The 15,376-nt window shown below is 38.8% G+C and overlaps 2 protein-coding genes across 2 annotated transcripts in view; one reads left to right on the top strand and one right to left on the bottom strand.

Annotated features, from left to right (window-relative positions):
- The first annotated feature begins 7,083 nt into the window (after nucleotides 1-7,083).
- The window catches only part of qin (tudor domain-containing protein qin), a 264,240-nt gene continuing 255,947 nt past the window's right edge, over nucleotides 7,084-15,376 (top strand). The window contains exons 1-5 of the mRNA XM_014355100.2: nucleotides 7,084-7,569; nucleotides 8,411-8,671; nucleotides 8,755-8,837; nucleotides 8,990-9,187; nucleotides 9,303-9,383. Coding sequence (XP_014210586.2) covers nucleotides 7,266-7,569; nucleotides 8,411-8,671; nucleotides 8,755-8,837; nucleotides 8,990-9,187; nucleotides 9,303-9,383 — 927 coding nt within the window. The 5' untranslated portion in view covers nucleotides 7,084-7,265. The remainder of the gene's footprint in view (nucleotides 7,570-8,410; nucleotides 8,672-8,754; nucleotides 8,838-8,989; nucleotides 9,188-9,302; nucleotides 9,384-15,376) is intronic.
- Nucleotides 10,056-15,140, bottom strand: LOC149373164 (uncharacterized). The gene is given in 9 exon segments (XM_089597730.1): nucleotides 10,056-10,397; nucleotides 10,473-10,750; nucleotides 10,822-10,902; nucleotides 11,023-11,280; nucleotides 11,709-12,070; nucleotides 12,837-12,979; nucleotides 13,015-13,108; nucleotides 13,143-13,341; nucleotides 15,095-15,140. Coding segments are annotated over 9 exon segments (1,803 nt in total).

Raw genomic sequence — 15,376 nt, 5'->3', positions numbered from 1 at the left:
CTTGTTCATTAACGACCTCCCTGATATATGTAAAGACTGCAGCTATCATCTGTACACGCTGATGATTTCTGCTTCTACGTCAGTGGGAATGCAGGTGAAGCTAGGAATCTAATCCTTAAGCCGAATCGTATTCTCCAAAATATTTCTATGTGGGCCAAGCTAAATGGCCTTATAGTCAATGAGAAGAAAACTCAGGCAATTTGATTTGGTACAAGAGGCTTTGATACTAGGATTTTGGCTGCTGGTAAGCTCCCTGACTTAATTTTAAATAGCATCACTATTAATTCCAGCGACACTATCAAACTACTTGGTGTCACACTTGATAGCTCCCTAACATGGAAGTCGCACTGTGCCCTCGTGGCTAGAAGCTGCTATTCGACTCTGGCTCGTCTCACTCAAACGCTTTGAATACAGCCTACCAAATGACACTAGATTACTTCTGGTTCGCTCATTAGTGTTCCCACACTTAGATTACTGTGTGTCCCTACTATATGGTCTCTCAAGTGAAATTGAAACGAAGATGAACCGATGTTTGAATGCCGCACTTCGCTATGTTGACAATCTACGAAAGTCAGATCATATCACTTCTACTTACAAGAAATACAGCATCACATCTTTTTCCAGTTGAAGGCTCTACATCATGCTGTGTCTCCTTGAGAATGTCCTTAGAACTGGGTATCCTGGTTATCTAGCGGAACTCTTCACCTTCAAACCCTCATCCTCTCGACTCAGGCAGTCCGATGCTCTAGAACTGCAACTGGCTGATACTAAGCTCGACATTTACAAACACTCGTTTACTATTGGCGCTGCCAGGGAGTGGAACTCCCTTCCTGCTAACTTGCGGATTGACTCCCCGCTTGCTAGATCTAAAAGTCGGCTTTTGCGTGCAATCAAGGAAAAAGATTATATACTGAACTCATAACCAATTAACTTTCTTTGTTTATTATTATTATATATTACTTATTAAACTTTATGTATTTATTATACTTTTACTTATATGTCTTTCAATACTATTATCTGCGACTATCTTGTATCTTGGACCTGCGTGTCCTCTAAACTTATCTTATGTACTTAATGCTAAGGCTACTATGGACCTTTGGTCCTTAGCCTAATAAATCTACTCTACTCTACTCTACTCTCTCTCACACACACGTATAATGCGGTGGCGCGCGCGTGTTTTATTTCAACTCCTCGCGCTATAACAGTTCGCTGTAACAACGAATATAGATGCTTATAGAAGCCCACTCAACATAGGACTGGTGGCCAAAAAAAATCTGATTAAAAGTAGACAGTAGATGGCACTTCTATTTACTATTTGGGAATAGGTAATAGTGTCACTAGTGAGTGATTCGTTATTATAGTACGAGAACGTGCCGAAATACTAAATTGTTGCGCTTATGACGTGATTTATTTGGTATAGTAGGGCCCCAATCTCTCGAAATACGCGTGGATGTACTAGCTTAATATCAAGCCAGCACATCTCATTAAGCTGAGCAGATAAACGGATGACGGAAAGATCTGGATATTTTTAAGCTAATTTGTAGCTCTGAGATGCATTAAAGGGGAAGAATCGAATATAATCATGCCTAATACAAGATGAAATTAACTGTCGGACAAGCTGTGGCCCTTTGCGATAAACATATGTAACTGTTATTTGTATAGGACGAAATGTGTAGTTAGCTTAGTTGGCTAGTGCGGGCTCCATTTGGTTCCAATCGGCAGTCGGAGGTTCGAATGTCGCTCGCTGCTTTTTTTTTTTTTCTACGAAAATTGCAGTTTTTTTTTTCTTATCGCTCGCAGTACTTATTATAATTCCAGAAAACAACCACAAACAGAGGCCCGTAAGATATTGAATTCTATACAAAATGGTGAGTTTGTATGCATCAAGTTAATCTCATTGATGAACTAATGAACTCTATTCTATGTCCTTTTTGAGCAATAAAAATGTTTGTTACTCTGAAATATTAACAATTTCGTAACTTAAATCATATGAACAAGTATTAATTAAACTACATCCAGTTAATAACTACTAAGTCACACTATATATCAATAATTTATTGAGCCTGGTTTTATTATTTTTGTCAAATTTTAATACAACAAGAAATACTTAAAAAATCTAAAACTTTATAAAAAAATACAAATAATGATATGGACGTATAAATACTTTTTAGAATTAATACATAAAAATCGAAAAGAAACAACTTTCGGGAATCAACAAAAAAGTGCGCAATAAAGTTCAAATTATTATGCTAAAGGGAAAAAAAAATAAAGTTCAAATTATTATGCTAAAGGGAAAAAAAACAATCTTAACTCACAATATCTTAAGTTTTTTTGACTTACAATTTTCCTTATTATTTTATTACTTTTCACGAATCACAAATTTTTTTTTTTCAACAAACAGAACACGCACTGATTTGCTAATAGGATTATTCATGTCTTAATTTTTTCAGTTTGGCATTCGGTTTTTTTTCAACATTTTTTTTTTTTTGGCATCTAGGAAATCACGATTCATCCATTTTAATGAATAAAAAATGTGAACTCTAACAAAATATGCAATGACTTCGTTGCGATGGGATTGACAAGGCTCTTCAACAAGCCAAAAGTCAGAATAATGATATATTATGCTTGATGTTATTTCTTTGATCAACATTTTACCTACGTCTTCGGTATGAGCGTAATTATTAAAAGTCGAATCAAATGTTTCAATACATACCACGATTACTTTAAAAAACGAGTCCGAAGGTACACACAGATTACCGAGTTCATTTGTAGTTTGTACAATTGTTAAAAAAATTTTTTTTATTATACTGTACATACAATAATTGTAAATAAATATAAATAAATTATAAATAGATAAAAATCCTTAAACAAACATTAAAATTTTTGGAAACATTAAAAACAATTTCAATCTTTGATAAAACCAGCTTCAAACGGTCCGAATGATGTTTACGAATTTCGAGCGGATGCATTTGTTGTATGTAAAATTTATAGAAATATGAGAATTATCATTGATAATGCTACCTACATTTTCGAAAAAATAGACTACCTATTGTTCTCACCGGTACTATGTTGTCATCACAATGAATAATAAAAAATTATAATATGTACTAATAGATAGCCAATGTAGGGATCGTTATTGTAAATACAATTTAAAAATATAATTGGTATTCTCTTTACCGTGCTACCTTCACGATAATGTATAATAGTATACTTATGAATGTACATGTACACGTCGGATGAACCATTGACCAATTAATAATCAGGAAAACACACATTGGTACTAAAAATTAAATCATGTACAAACTTAATGTGTACATACTATATATCTCACATAACCAGGAATAATATGTGCAAAGTTTCTCATTACATCATTTGAAATTTGAAATTCCCGCATGATTCTCATTAATTAAGAGCGCTCAGGGTGCCTGTACATGGGCGTCTTAAGACTGTAAGCCACACCTATGGCGGGTGATTCATTCAAACTGATGTTAACTGAATACCGATATAATTTGTTTTAAACAAGGAAATAGACACTTTATTCATCATAAAACTATGTAACCTGATTACATTATAACGTAAGAACGTTTTTTAAGGCATCAATTGAAAAGTTTCTACAATTCATGTTAATACAACAATTTTGTCAACATAACCTCTCCTTTGAACGACTCAGTGTTAACAAAATTTTTTTTAGTTTTGGTGGCTAAATATCTTTCCAATATCATAATGCAATCACGTAACATAGTTTTGTTATGAACAGGATGCCTATTATCTTGTTTAAAATAAATTATATCAATATTCAGTTAACGTCAGTTTGAATTGAATCACCCGCCATAGGTTTGGCTTACAGTCTTAAGACATTAAGGGTGCCTGTACATGGGCGTCTTAATGTCTTAAGACTGTAAGCCAAACCTATGGCGGGTGATTCAATTCAAACTGACGTTAACTGAATATTGATATAATTTGTTTTAAACAAGATAATAGGCATCCTGTTCATAACAAAACTATGTTACGTGATTGCATTATGATATTGGAAAGATATTTAGCCACCAAAACTAAAAAAAATTTTGCTAACGCTGAGTCGTTCAAAAGAGAGGTTATGTTGACAAAATTATTGTATTAACATGAATTGTAGAAACTTTTCAATTGATGCCTTAAAAAACGTTCTAACGTTATAATGTAATCAGGTTACATAGTTTTATGATGAATAAAGTGTCTATTTCCTTGTTTAACACAAATTATATCGGTATTCAGTTAACATCAGTTTGAATGAATCACCCGCCATAGGTGTGGCTTACAGTCTTAAGACATTAAGACGCCCATGTACAGGCACCCTGAGACGCCCATCGGCCCATGTACAGGCACCCTCAGCCACCAGCGCCTCCACGTGGCTGGGTACCAGAACTACTATCTTGGTACCCAACAAACTCTTCGCCACTTTTTAACACAGAAGTGGGCTTCTATCAGTGTTGGGGGCAGGATAATTTGTCCAGCCCTCAGTGACTAACTTCAGCTCGCCCAATACCAGTTTTCATAAAAACTGTCGTCAGCTACGTTGAAGCAGTGCTCTCAAATGTGACTGGCAAACTTGCGGGAAATTAAAATTGGCTATATGGAGCAAGACGCAAAACCCCAGATAACTCGACAATATTTCATACACCATAACTTGATAAATTAATCCTAAGCTATTTAACCCAATAACCCAACGCGCCTAAAAGCAGTATCACAAGCTTTATTAATTAATAAAATACATTAAACAATAACGCAAGCGCCAATCCCCGCACAACCCGGAGCGCTTACTAGCCGCTTTGTTTATTAATTGAATAAATAAAATAACACAAGCGCCAATCCTCACATAACCCGGGGCGCTTACTGGCCGCTTTAATAATTAAAATGATAAATAAAATAACAAAAGCACTAATCACCAATCAACCCGGAGCACTTACTGGCCGCTTCGTTTATTTATTAAATAAATAAAAAAACACAAGCGCCAATCCCTACACAACCCGGGGCGCTTACTGGCCGCTTTGTTTATAAATTAAAAAAAATAAAATAACAAAAGCACTAATCACCAATCAACCCGGAGCACTTACTGGCCGCTTCGTTTATTTATTGAATAAATAAAATAACACAAGCGCCAATCCCTACGCAACCCGGGGTGCTTACTGGTTGCATTATTTGTTTGAAGAAAGCATTAAATGATAAAAAAAGTCAATCGCAACTAGAAAGTGCTCTTTATTGTTTGGTGATGGGCATTTGTGTTATTACTTTATAAATTTTATTAATTTTCAAAATCATCATCTAGCGCTCCGGAATGTGTGGTGATTGGCACTTGCGTTAACTATTTTTTTAATTAATAAACGGAGTGGCCAGTAAGCGGCCGGGGTTGTGTGGGGATTGGCGCTTCTGTTATTTCATTTATTATATTAAAAAACAAAGCGGCCAGTAAGCGCCCCAGGTTGTGTAGGGATTGGCGCTTGTGTTTTTTTATTTATTCAATTAATAAACGAAGCGGCCAGTAAGTGCTCCGGGTTGATTGGTGATTAGTGCTTTTGTTATATTATTTATCATTTTAATTATTAAAGCGGCCAGTAAGTGCTCCGGGTTGTGTGGGGATTGGCGCTTGTGTTATTTTATTAATTATATTAATAAACTAAGCGGCCAGTAAGCGCCCCAGGTTGTGTAGGGATTGGCGCTTGTGTTTTTTTATTTATTCAATTAATAAACAAAGCGGCTAGTAAGCGCTCCGGGTTGTGCGGGGATTGGCGCTTGCGTTATTTTATTTATTGTATTAAAAAACAAAGCGGCCAGTAAGCGCCCCAGGTTGTGTAGGGATTGGCGCTTGTGTTTTTTTATTTATTCAATTAATAAACAAAGCGGCTAGTAAGCGCTCCGGGTTGTGCGGGGATTGGCGCTTGCGTTATTTTATTTATTGTATTAAAAAACAAAGCGGCCAGTAAGCGCCCCAGGTTGTGTAGGGATTGGCGCTTGTGTTTTTTTATTTATTCAATTAATAAACAAAGCGGCCAGTAAGCGCCCCGGGTTGTGTAGGGATTGGCGCTTGTGTTTTTTTATTTATTTAATAAATAAACGAAGCGGCCAGTAAGTGCTCCGGGTTGATTGGTGATTAGTGCTTTTGTTATTTTATTTATCATTTTAATTATTAAAGCGGCCAGTAAGTGCTCCGGGTTGTGTGGGGATTGGCGCTTGTGTTATTTTATTAATTATATTAATAAACTAAGCGGCCAGTAAGCGCCCCAGGTTGTGTAGGGATTGGCGCTTGTGTTTTTTTATTTATTCAATTAATAAACAAAGCGGCTAGTAAGCGCTCCGGGTTGTGCGGGGATTGGCGCTTGCGTTATTTTATTTATTGTATTAAAAAACAAAGCGGCCAGTAAGCGCCCCAGGTTGTGTAGGGATTGGCGCTTGTGTTTTTTTATTTATTCAATTAATAAACAAAGCGGCCAGTAAGCGCCCCGGGTTGTGTAGGGATTGGCGCTTGTGTTTTTTTATTTATTTAATAAATAAACGAAGCGGCCAGTAAGTGCTCCGGGTTGATTGGTGATTAGTGCTTTTGTTATTTTATTTATCATTTTAATTATTAAAGCGGCCAGTAAGCGCCCCGGGTTATGTGAGGATTGGCGCTTGTGTTATTTTATTTATTCAATTAATAAACAAAGCGGCTAGTAAGCGCTCCGGGTTGTGCGGGGATTGGCGCTTGCGTTATTGTTTAATGTATTTTATTAATTAATAAAGCTTGTGATACTGCTTTTAGGCGCGTTGGGTTATTGGGTTAAATAGCTTAGGATTAATTTATCAAGTTATGGTGTATGAAATATTGTCGAGTTATCTGGGGTTTTGCGTCTTGCTCCATATAGCCAATTTTAATTTCCCGCAAGTTTGCCAGTCACATTTGAGAGCACTGCTTCAACGTAGCTGACGACAGTTTTTATGAAAACTGGTATTGGGCGAGCTGAAGTTAGTCACTGAGGGCTGGACAAATTATCCTGCCCCCAACACTGCCTTCTATAAGCGTCTATATTCGTTGGCTGTAAGGCGGCAGCGTGGACATACATATATATATATATATATACATATATACCGAGTACATAAACAGGTAGATGAGGTAGTTCGATTTAGATTCCGGTAATTTGATCAAAGACATCAGTTAAAAGTGTTCGTAAAGCATCGAAAGCCGCGAGTGCCAGTTGCATAAGTACACCACGTTGGTGTTCGCGAAGCTCTCGTGGTTAGGCGATAAACGCGACATGGACAACAGAAGAGACAAGCAGGGCAGTGCATCGTCCTCGAAGAAGACGAATCGCAAGGACGAGCAGCAATTTGCCTCGATGATGCAGCTGACTAGGCACTATCCGCTCCTACAACCCTGGCAGCAGCAGCAACAACGCCAGTACAACAATCAGCTTTACCAAAGGAATTACAATAATTTCTATCAGCCGGCTGGACAGCAGCAGCAATACTCCCAGCCTGAGTATCACGGCTCGTTTCCCAGGGTCAGGACTAAGGACATTGCTTGTTTGTTTTGCAAGCATCACTTTTACATTGGCAAAGGTGCGTACGCTGCCGGGGCTTTTTAATTTTAGGTTGTTACGGGGAAGACCATCCTAACCTCTTGCCCGGTTTGTCTATTTTTTAGCTCTTCCTTATTTTATTACACGCGTTTTTTCAAGAATTTAACAATCCTCCAGGAGGATGTATGTGCATGTCACGTGTGGCTGATCTGTCGCCGGTAAATTTTGGCAGGGCAAGGGGGGGGGCGGAAGTAGCTTTCGTGTATATCAATTTTGATCGTTAAATCAAGAGTTTTCAAAGACAAAAGTGCCTCGTTTGAAGGACAAAGACACTTGGCCAGTGATAGAGGCAGGTGGGCCGCGATGTCAGTCGAGATTTCCACATTTTTGAAAACAAATAAGTACCTGCTTGAAGAGACTCGAAGGTATATATGCTGACGTCGACGGTTGCGTTGTTTTCGCTCCGTCTCTCTTGCTCTTTTCGGAAAACTCGAGCGCCTGCGCCCGCGGCATCCTGGCATGCTTGCGTGCGTGCATGGGCCTGCCTGCAAAGGCTTTCCCAAGCTGACACGCTTGCCAAGTAATTGCACGTTAGCTGAGAACACTTTTTTTTATCTTGATTTTATAGGTATACTTATGAATGAATGAGACAGGTTTTAGGAAGTATGAAAATTTTGATGAATTTTTGTCCAAGAGGGTGTGAGAATTGGAAATAAAAAAGGCTAATATCATTCTTGAATCTCTTTGATTTGTCATTTTGACAAGTGTGTAAAAATGAGATTGTTGTCATCAATATAGATATATGATGGCCACATCTAAATAAAAAAAGTTTGAGAAATTTGTACCATAAGCATTTGCTCGTTTTTCTTTTGTAATTTCAGATTTGAAAGGTGCAAACAGTCCTCTTTTGTTACCTTGTGGCCATGCCACATGTTCAAATTGTGAAATTTCATACCCCAAAAGACCTTGTCCACTGTGCCCTGATGAGTACACCAATCCTACAAAAAGAGAAAGATTGCTCCACAATGCTTATGTCGTTGGGCTTATTCATGTGCTTAAGTCTGCTCCGGTGCACATCGATGATCCAGATATATCGTTTCAAATACCAAAAAAAGGCTTGACAAGCCAAGTATATAATCAAGGTCATTCTTTCTCCTTATTTTACTTTTTTACACTTGACCATCTACTAATGATTATTAAAACGTTTTGGCTCCTATCCTTTCAGGCATTTGTTACGAATGTGGACTAATTGCTTGTTATAACTGCCGTGATTGTAAGGCTTTTTACTGCGTGCCCTGCTTTAAAAAGGTTTGCTATCCTCATTTGTGTGTAATAAAATTTTCTACTTTCTTACAAATATTATTTATGTTGAATAGAGAGAAAGAAGTAGTTGTAAAAATAGTAAATTAACTATTTTCATTAGCTTAAATGCTTATTTTGGCTTTTTTTAATCCAATCAGATACATGGACGAGCCTTACAGAATCATGAAACCATTCTATTAAATAAAAATGCTATTGACTTATCACTTTCAAATTCTTGCCCTAACCACGAGGATGAAGCTTGTGAATATTATTGCGAGGATTGTGATATGGAATGTTGTTCTCATTGTGTCATTAAGGAACATACTGGACACAATACTAAATCTCACGATGACAGGGTATGTAGTGCTTAATTTTATGATTCAAACACAATACTGGATTATATTATTTGAAATAAAGTAAATTTTTTTTACAAGACTTATCTAAATATGAAAATTTGTTTTGGCTGTATAGAACCAGGATTTGTTGCCAGACTTTTTGGATGCCTGTAAAAAACTAAAGGAGACGAAATTCTACACATTGAAGACATTAAAGGTTAGTGGTTCATTAGCAATTGACAATAAATCAACAACTCATGCGTTTAATGAATAAATACATTTATCTTTTATTCAACAATATTTATAATATTATAAAATACGTAGCACAAATATTTAATCAAATTTGTAAAGAGTACCGCATGCCTCCATACAATTGCCGTTCAAACAATGGTGATTGTTTTAATCTCATATCCCATCGTATGGAAATTAATGATAGGTATAAGAATTAGCGCTCAATCGATACTAATTTGTTTTGCTGGTAAACAGTGTACAAAAAAAGTATTTTTGTGGATAAAGGTATTTGATTACTTACATAACTAAAGGACGAAACATGACTAGAGGCATTTTAGGTACATCCCCTTAAATATATTAATGTTAATTTTTTAACTGTCACTTAATTGCCTTTCGATTTATTTTCGTCCTTGCACATTTTAATGGCAACGATGCAATAATTTACATTAACAGAAGTGATTAATTTATGTTACGCCAAAATGAGAACTCTTACGAATAATAACTCAATTTCCTATTCCTCTGAACGTAAGCCCTCGAAACAATTAATGAAACTCCGTAAAATTGTATAGCTGCCAAAAAACATTGAACTCGTCTCATCACTTCTACCTCCTGTGGAAAAAAAAAAAAAAAAAGACAGCGAGCAACGCGTCCACCCGTCTCACTTGGAATCTTCTATCGATTGCAAAGTATTAATGGTGTTCTTATCCTTTTCCTCCTCCTGCTCCTTCTTCTTTTTCTTCTCCTTCATCTTGGCCTCCATCTCCTTGAATTTAAGCTCGAGATACTTATCAACTTCAGGACCGCTGAAGTCTTCGGGGAATTTCGGCATGATCGGCAATATATACTTGTAGAGGCGCTCGTTCAGTACGTAGAGCTGGGTCGTGGATTCGCACTTGACGTTGAACCACCAGTCGCAGGTCAACGACACTTGACTGAATATCGTCCCGTTCGGACACAGGAAAGACGATTTGCCGCCGTTAAGATCGCAGTAGTGCCATACCTAGAAAAACATGGGAAATCGTTGAAAAAAAAAAAAAAAAAAAAAGAATTATTTTCAAAAAACAACAAATCTCACCTGACAGCCAGTTTCGGGATCGCCGAAGAAGCCCTTGTACCGCTGCTGCTTGCAGTTGAACTGAGTCTCGGGTATCTCTGTGTAAGCCGGATAATCGACTTGCGGCTTGCCCCTGGTAACCCCGTACTTGATCAGCGGTTGGATGTTTTGCAGATGAGCCGCCAGCTTTTGCATCGGCTCCGTCGTCATCGGCAAACTGTACTTATCGTCCTCCAGTTGCTTCTCCTCGTTGTCCTCGCCAATGTACCTGTCATCAGTGCTCTGTTGGTGCCCTTTTGCTGTTAAAATTAGAAGTAAAAAATGATTACTTTGCTGATTTTTCGATTATCTCAGAGTAAATCTATCTTACCCTGGTCAACCGGTGGTTTGTCCTCGTCTATGTCCTGGATGATGGGCACGTAATACTCGACGATTTTCTCGACAATCGGTGCCGGGGTGTTGGCCCGGTTCTTGTAAAGGTTCTTCGGCTTGATCTCCACGACCTCCTCGTCCTGCGCCGAATCGACCTTGAGCCTGTCTACGTACTGCCCGGCCGATTTTATCCCGATTAGCTGCGGATCGTGAGGGACGGTCGGCATTTGGGTTTCGACGTAGAGGCCGGCTGGTTTCAGCTCGATTGGCTGCTGCTGCTCGTCCTCCGCCTCGTGAGGTATGACCGGCATTTGCGCCTTGACTTGGGCCACGTAGGCTAGTGCGGGCTTCGTTTCGATCAGCTCGTTGTGAGGCGTTACCGATAGCTGGCTTGCCTCGTAGTTTGTTTCTGTTATTACCTTCGGCTTGCTGTACGCCGGTTTCAATTTTTCGTACGCTGAAATGGATTTTTCTTTTCCATCAAACTAATCGATCTCTAGTTCCCTCGAGAGACAAATTTATTTTGTTTTTTCCCGTGACTGTGCGACATTCAAGTGTATATGATTATCTTCACGTTAATAGAGCTCAAGTCCGTGTCATTACTTTTTTTTTTTTTTTTTTCTCTACCAAACCATCGTATAGTTACTTGTTTCAAAATGAATGGAACATTTAAACTATTTTTAAGTCAAAGAAAAATGAGTGCCTTTAGATTGAGTAGATACAAAACCGATAACTCAGTGGATTTTTTTTCCTTTCAGGCGTTTACCTGTAGATTTATTTTCGTGTATGTTGATTATCATTTACCTCAGTTTTGCATCGACAAGTTAAAGAACCCCGCACTGCATATCCAAAAAAAAAAAAAAAAAAAAAAAAAAAACCACCAACCTGGCGGGCGGTAGGTCTCCTTCTTGCCCACGTTGAGTATCCGAAGTATCTCCTCGAGGGTTCTGATGCTGCTGTCGATGTTGTCGTTGTTGAGGACCTCGGGTAGCCGGCTCGTCAGCTGCAGGCTTTTGACAATATGGCCCAGGCTGACCCTCGTCGGTCTCGCGGCCGTGTACCTCGGGGGCACCTGCTGCAGGTGCGGTTGGAGCTGCGTGCGCTGTGGCTTGATAAAACGCACGGACTCGAAATCGGCATTGGACGCGAAATCTTGGGCGGCTTGCGGCTTGGCCACCGGTTTCACGTAGCCGATGATTGGCCGCAACGTCGTCGGTGGGTACCGCCCGTCCGGTGGACTGCTCGGGCTGCGTTTTTTTAAATCTTTTAATTTTTTCATCGGCATTTATTTATTATTGAAAATTTTTAGGGACGTAGTAGGTGTTCGATCTATTCACATTGTGGCGATAACTGGAACTTCTAAACCAAATCTCTTTTAGAATGCGTGTATTTATCCAATACTACCACACTGATATTATTGGCGTTAGTGTTCCGTAAATACACGTATTTTATATAGGATTTGGTGCGAAAGTTCTAATTTTTACCCTAAAGTGCACAGAGCGAATACTCTACTCGTAACTCATAAATTAATTTGACCAAACATAAATATGTACGGAGGAAAATAGTTACATTAATTTTTTACCACTAAAATAACGGTAAAGTTATGGGAAACAAATCTTAGCTATAATTTTTGCCGTAGCTTTATGTTAATTGTTTTTTATTTTGTTCGGAACAATTTATCTCTGTTATACTTATTATTGTGGAGCTATGGTGATATGTCCCCTGTTTAATATCATAGGTATATATTGCTTGTTTTCGTACATTTTTGTAGCAACAAGTTCGCTCTTTTGAATGATTTTCTAAATAAAATAAAATATTTCGTTGTAATAATAGCTGAAAGAGGCCATATATGAAAAACAAGTACATGACCTCGAAACTTGAAGTCGGGAAAGTAGATTTCTTTCATATACCATTCAGTTAGAAGATTAAAGCTTTTGTTGCAGCCTCACTTGATGGTAAATTTTACTCCAATGCATACAATAAAAAAGTTTGAAGAAAAAAAGCCTCACGTACACAGGTATCGGTCTGGTGGTGCGCACAGTGACGGCCGTATAATCCTCGTAATCCTTGGGCACGTATCTCACGGGTACGAAGTAGTCCGTGTCCAGTCCAACGTCCTTCGGGTCGTACTGGACCGAAGGCACGAACCTTCCCTCCTGCAACTTGTGCAGCGGCTGGTACCTGTTGCTACCGGCAAGGTGGATCGGTCTCAGGGTGGCGTACTGCTGAGCTGCGGTGGCTGGTCGGGCTCGCGTCGGCGAGCTGTCCACCTGTTCCTTGGGTACCTGCACGTACGGCTGGTGGGCATTTTGGTAGAACGGTGCAAGCGGTGCTGGTGTCGGCTGCTGGTGTACGTAGTTGTTCATGAGGTAATAGGTCATGTAGGGTATGAGTCTACGGTAACGGTCGCGTAGGGCTACGGACTCGCTCGCCAGGCTTGTCAGGTCGTCGCTGTCGTTGTCGAACGCTTGGGTTTTGTTGTTGACCGACGCGCCCATAGTTTGGGGGATTGCTATTCCTGAAACATGAAAAAGAAGACTTTCTTCACTCTTTGCCACGGACTCTTTAAATGTTGTTTTGAGCAAAGGAATTATCTCTCTTTTTATTTCATAACTTTGAAATTTCATTGTCTTTAGTAGAGCACAGGGATCATCTACCTTTATTGTCTTACCCTTTTTGAAGAATTTTTATTGTTAATTAACAATATAAAAATGATAAAAAATTATTGAAACTGGTTGGTAAGATTGAAACCCCGAATGGTCTATTGAAAATCTTCAAGTGTTAGTTTCAGAGAATACAAATCAATCAAATCTTGTGTGAAATTAAAACATTCCTAAATCACTCCCCTACCCTCTTGTTTTTCTAACAATTGATATTAGATATTCATTATGTATTAAATGTACATTTGTTGTCTTGTATACATGTGATTTTGAAACACATCTTTTTTTCTATGACTTACAATTTTGGTACAGCAAAAAAGATGCCATACTTTGATTTATTATAACAAAAATTCAATTTTACTTATGGAAAAAAAATATTTTTAACGAATTGAAAGATACATGTAAAATAAGTCTCGTTACTTATGGTTCTCATGTACATGAAATTTGAAGTGATGAATTCAGTACCCTCCCGATTTATCTTTATACGAATGCGGTTCAAATAAAATGTCATTAAGAAATAAATAACTGAAATATGATACTGTAAACTTATTTTTAAATCATTCAAATCTTTTGTGTATGAATTAACAACACTTCGATTTGAACATAATCTGCTCTTGAACTTACTGACAGACTTTTTTGTACTAAAAGACCAGATTCCAGAAGAGAATTGAATTTTCAGTTTTAAAATGGTTTCAGAAAAATTTTGGACAAAATAGAAAGAAATCACATTTTAAATCTTTTTTGAAGTTAGCTAAATGTGCATTTCAAGACAGTTAGCCAGAGTGAAAAGATTCAATTGCAACCTTGAGTTTTAACTTTCGACACGCGAACAAAAAAAGCAAATCGAGATATTCTTATGGTACAGAAATTCTTATTTATTGCATGAATTCACAATTGTGCCACAATCATTTCCGATGAACCGAACCAGAACCTCGACCCCCCGATAACAGAAATCGACACTGTATCGATGCACAAACAGACCCTCGTAACACGATATTACAACACTTGGATCCAACAACCCTACATGCGCAACTCGACTTGTCTCCATGCCTCCGTATGAAAACAAATTTCGCCACAAAAGCCGCGTCAACGAACTGCCGTGCGAAACTCCGCTCGATTCGACAACCCCTTTCTTCCCAAGCACCGCGAAACGAAAATACCCTCCAAGCGCCAACCACTTCGCATCCTAAAATCGTTAACTGTACCTGAAGCACATCGCGGGTAGAAAGAAAGAAAGTATACCTCATCAACTTTCGCACCCCCCCCCCTCCCCGACCCCAAAGCGGCCCGCGAATCCCCTGGGCAAACATCCTCTCTAATTCATCCTAATTTTATCTCCTCCCCGAAACCGAAACCATCTCCCCGTCGTCATTATCATCATCATCGTCATCATCATACATCCCTCCCCCCGTGGCAACTAAAGCAAAATCAAGCGTAATTTCATAACTGTATGCACTCAAATATTGACCCGTGCTGTGAAAGCCTCCCCCCCTTCCCTCCTCACTTCCCAGAAACACACACACGAACACGAACACGCTTGTCTTCGCGCACACGTGCCCCCCCCCCCCAAAGCCTCCATAATGCACGTCAATTACGCCTACATTACCAGACCGCTGCCGGCGTCGTCGTCGCCCTTCAGTACCATCCATCCGCACATTTTGGCCGCAAAACCCGTGCGTTGTTGTGTCTCTCGCTCGCCATATACATACATATATATATATATATATATATATATATATATATATATGTTTTCCTCTATCTCTCATTTCTTATTCCCTCTTTGCCCGCACCGGAGATAGCTGGCCGTCAATTTACGTTTTATTGCGAGAATCGCGTGGTAACCCTCCCCATCCCCCCACGCCCCCCCCCTTTCTTTTTCGTTAACTCTCCGAG

The sequence above is a fragment of the Copidosoma floridanum genome, unplaced genomic scaffold (assembly GCF_036245765.1).
Source record: "Copidosoma floridanum isolate Cflo_tuat_1 unplaced genomic scaffold, Cflo_Japanese_pri ptg000035l, whole genome shotgun sequence".
Taxonomy (NCBI): Eukaryota; Metazoa; Arthropoda; class Insecta; order Hymenoptera; family Encyrtidae; genus Copidosoma; species Copidosoma floridanum.
Note: the sequence above shows the minus strand (reverse complement) of the source record. Positions and strands in the feature narration are given on the sequence as shown.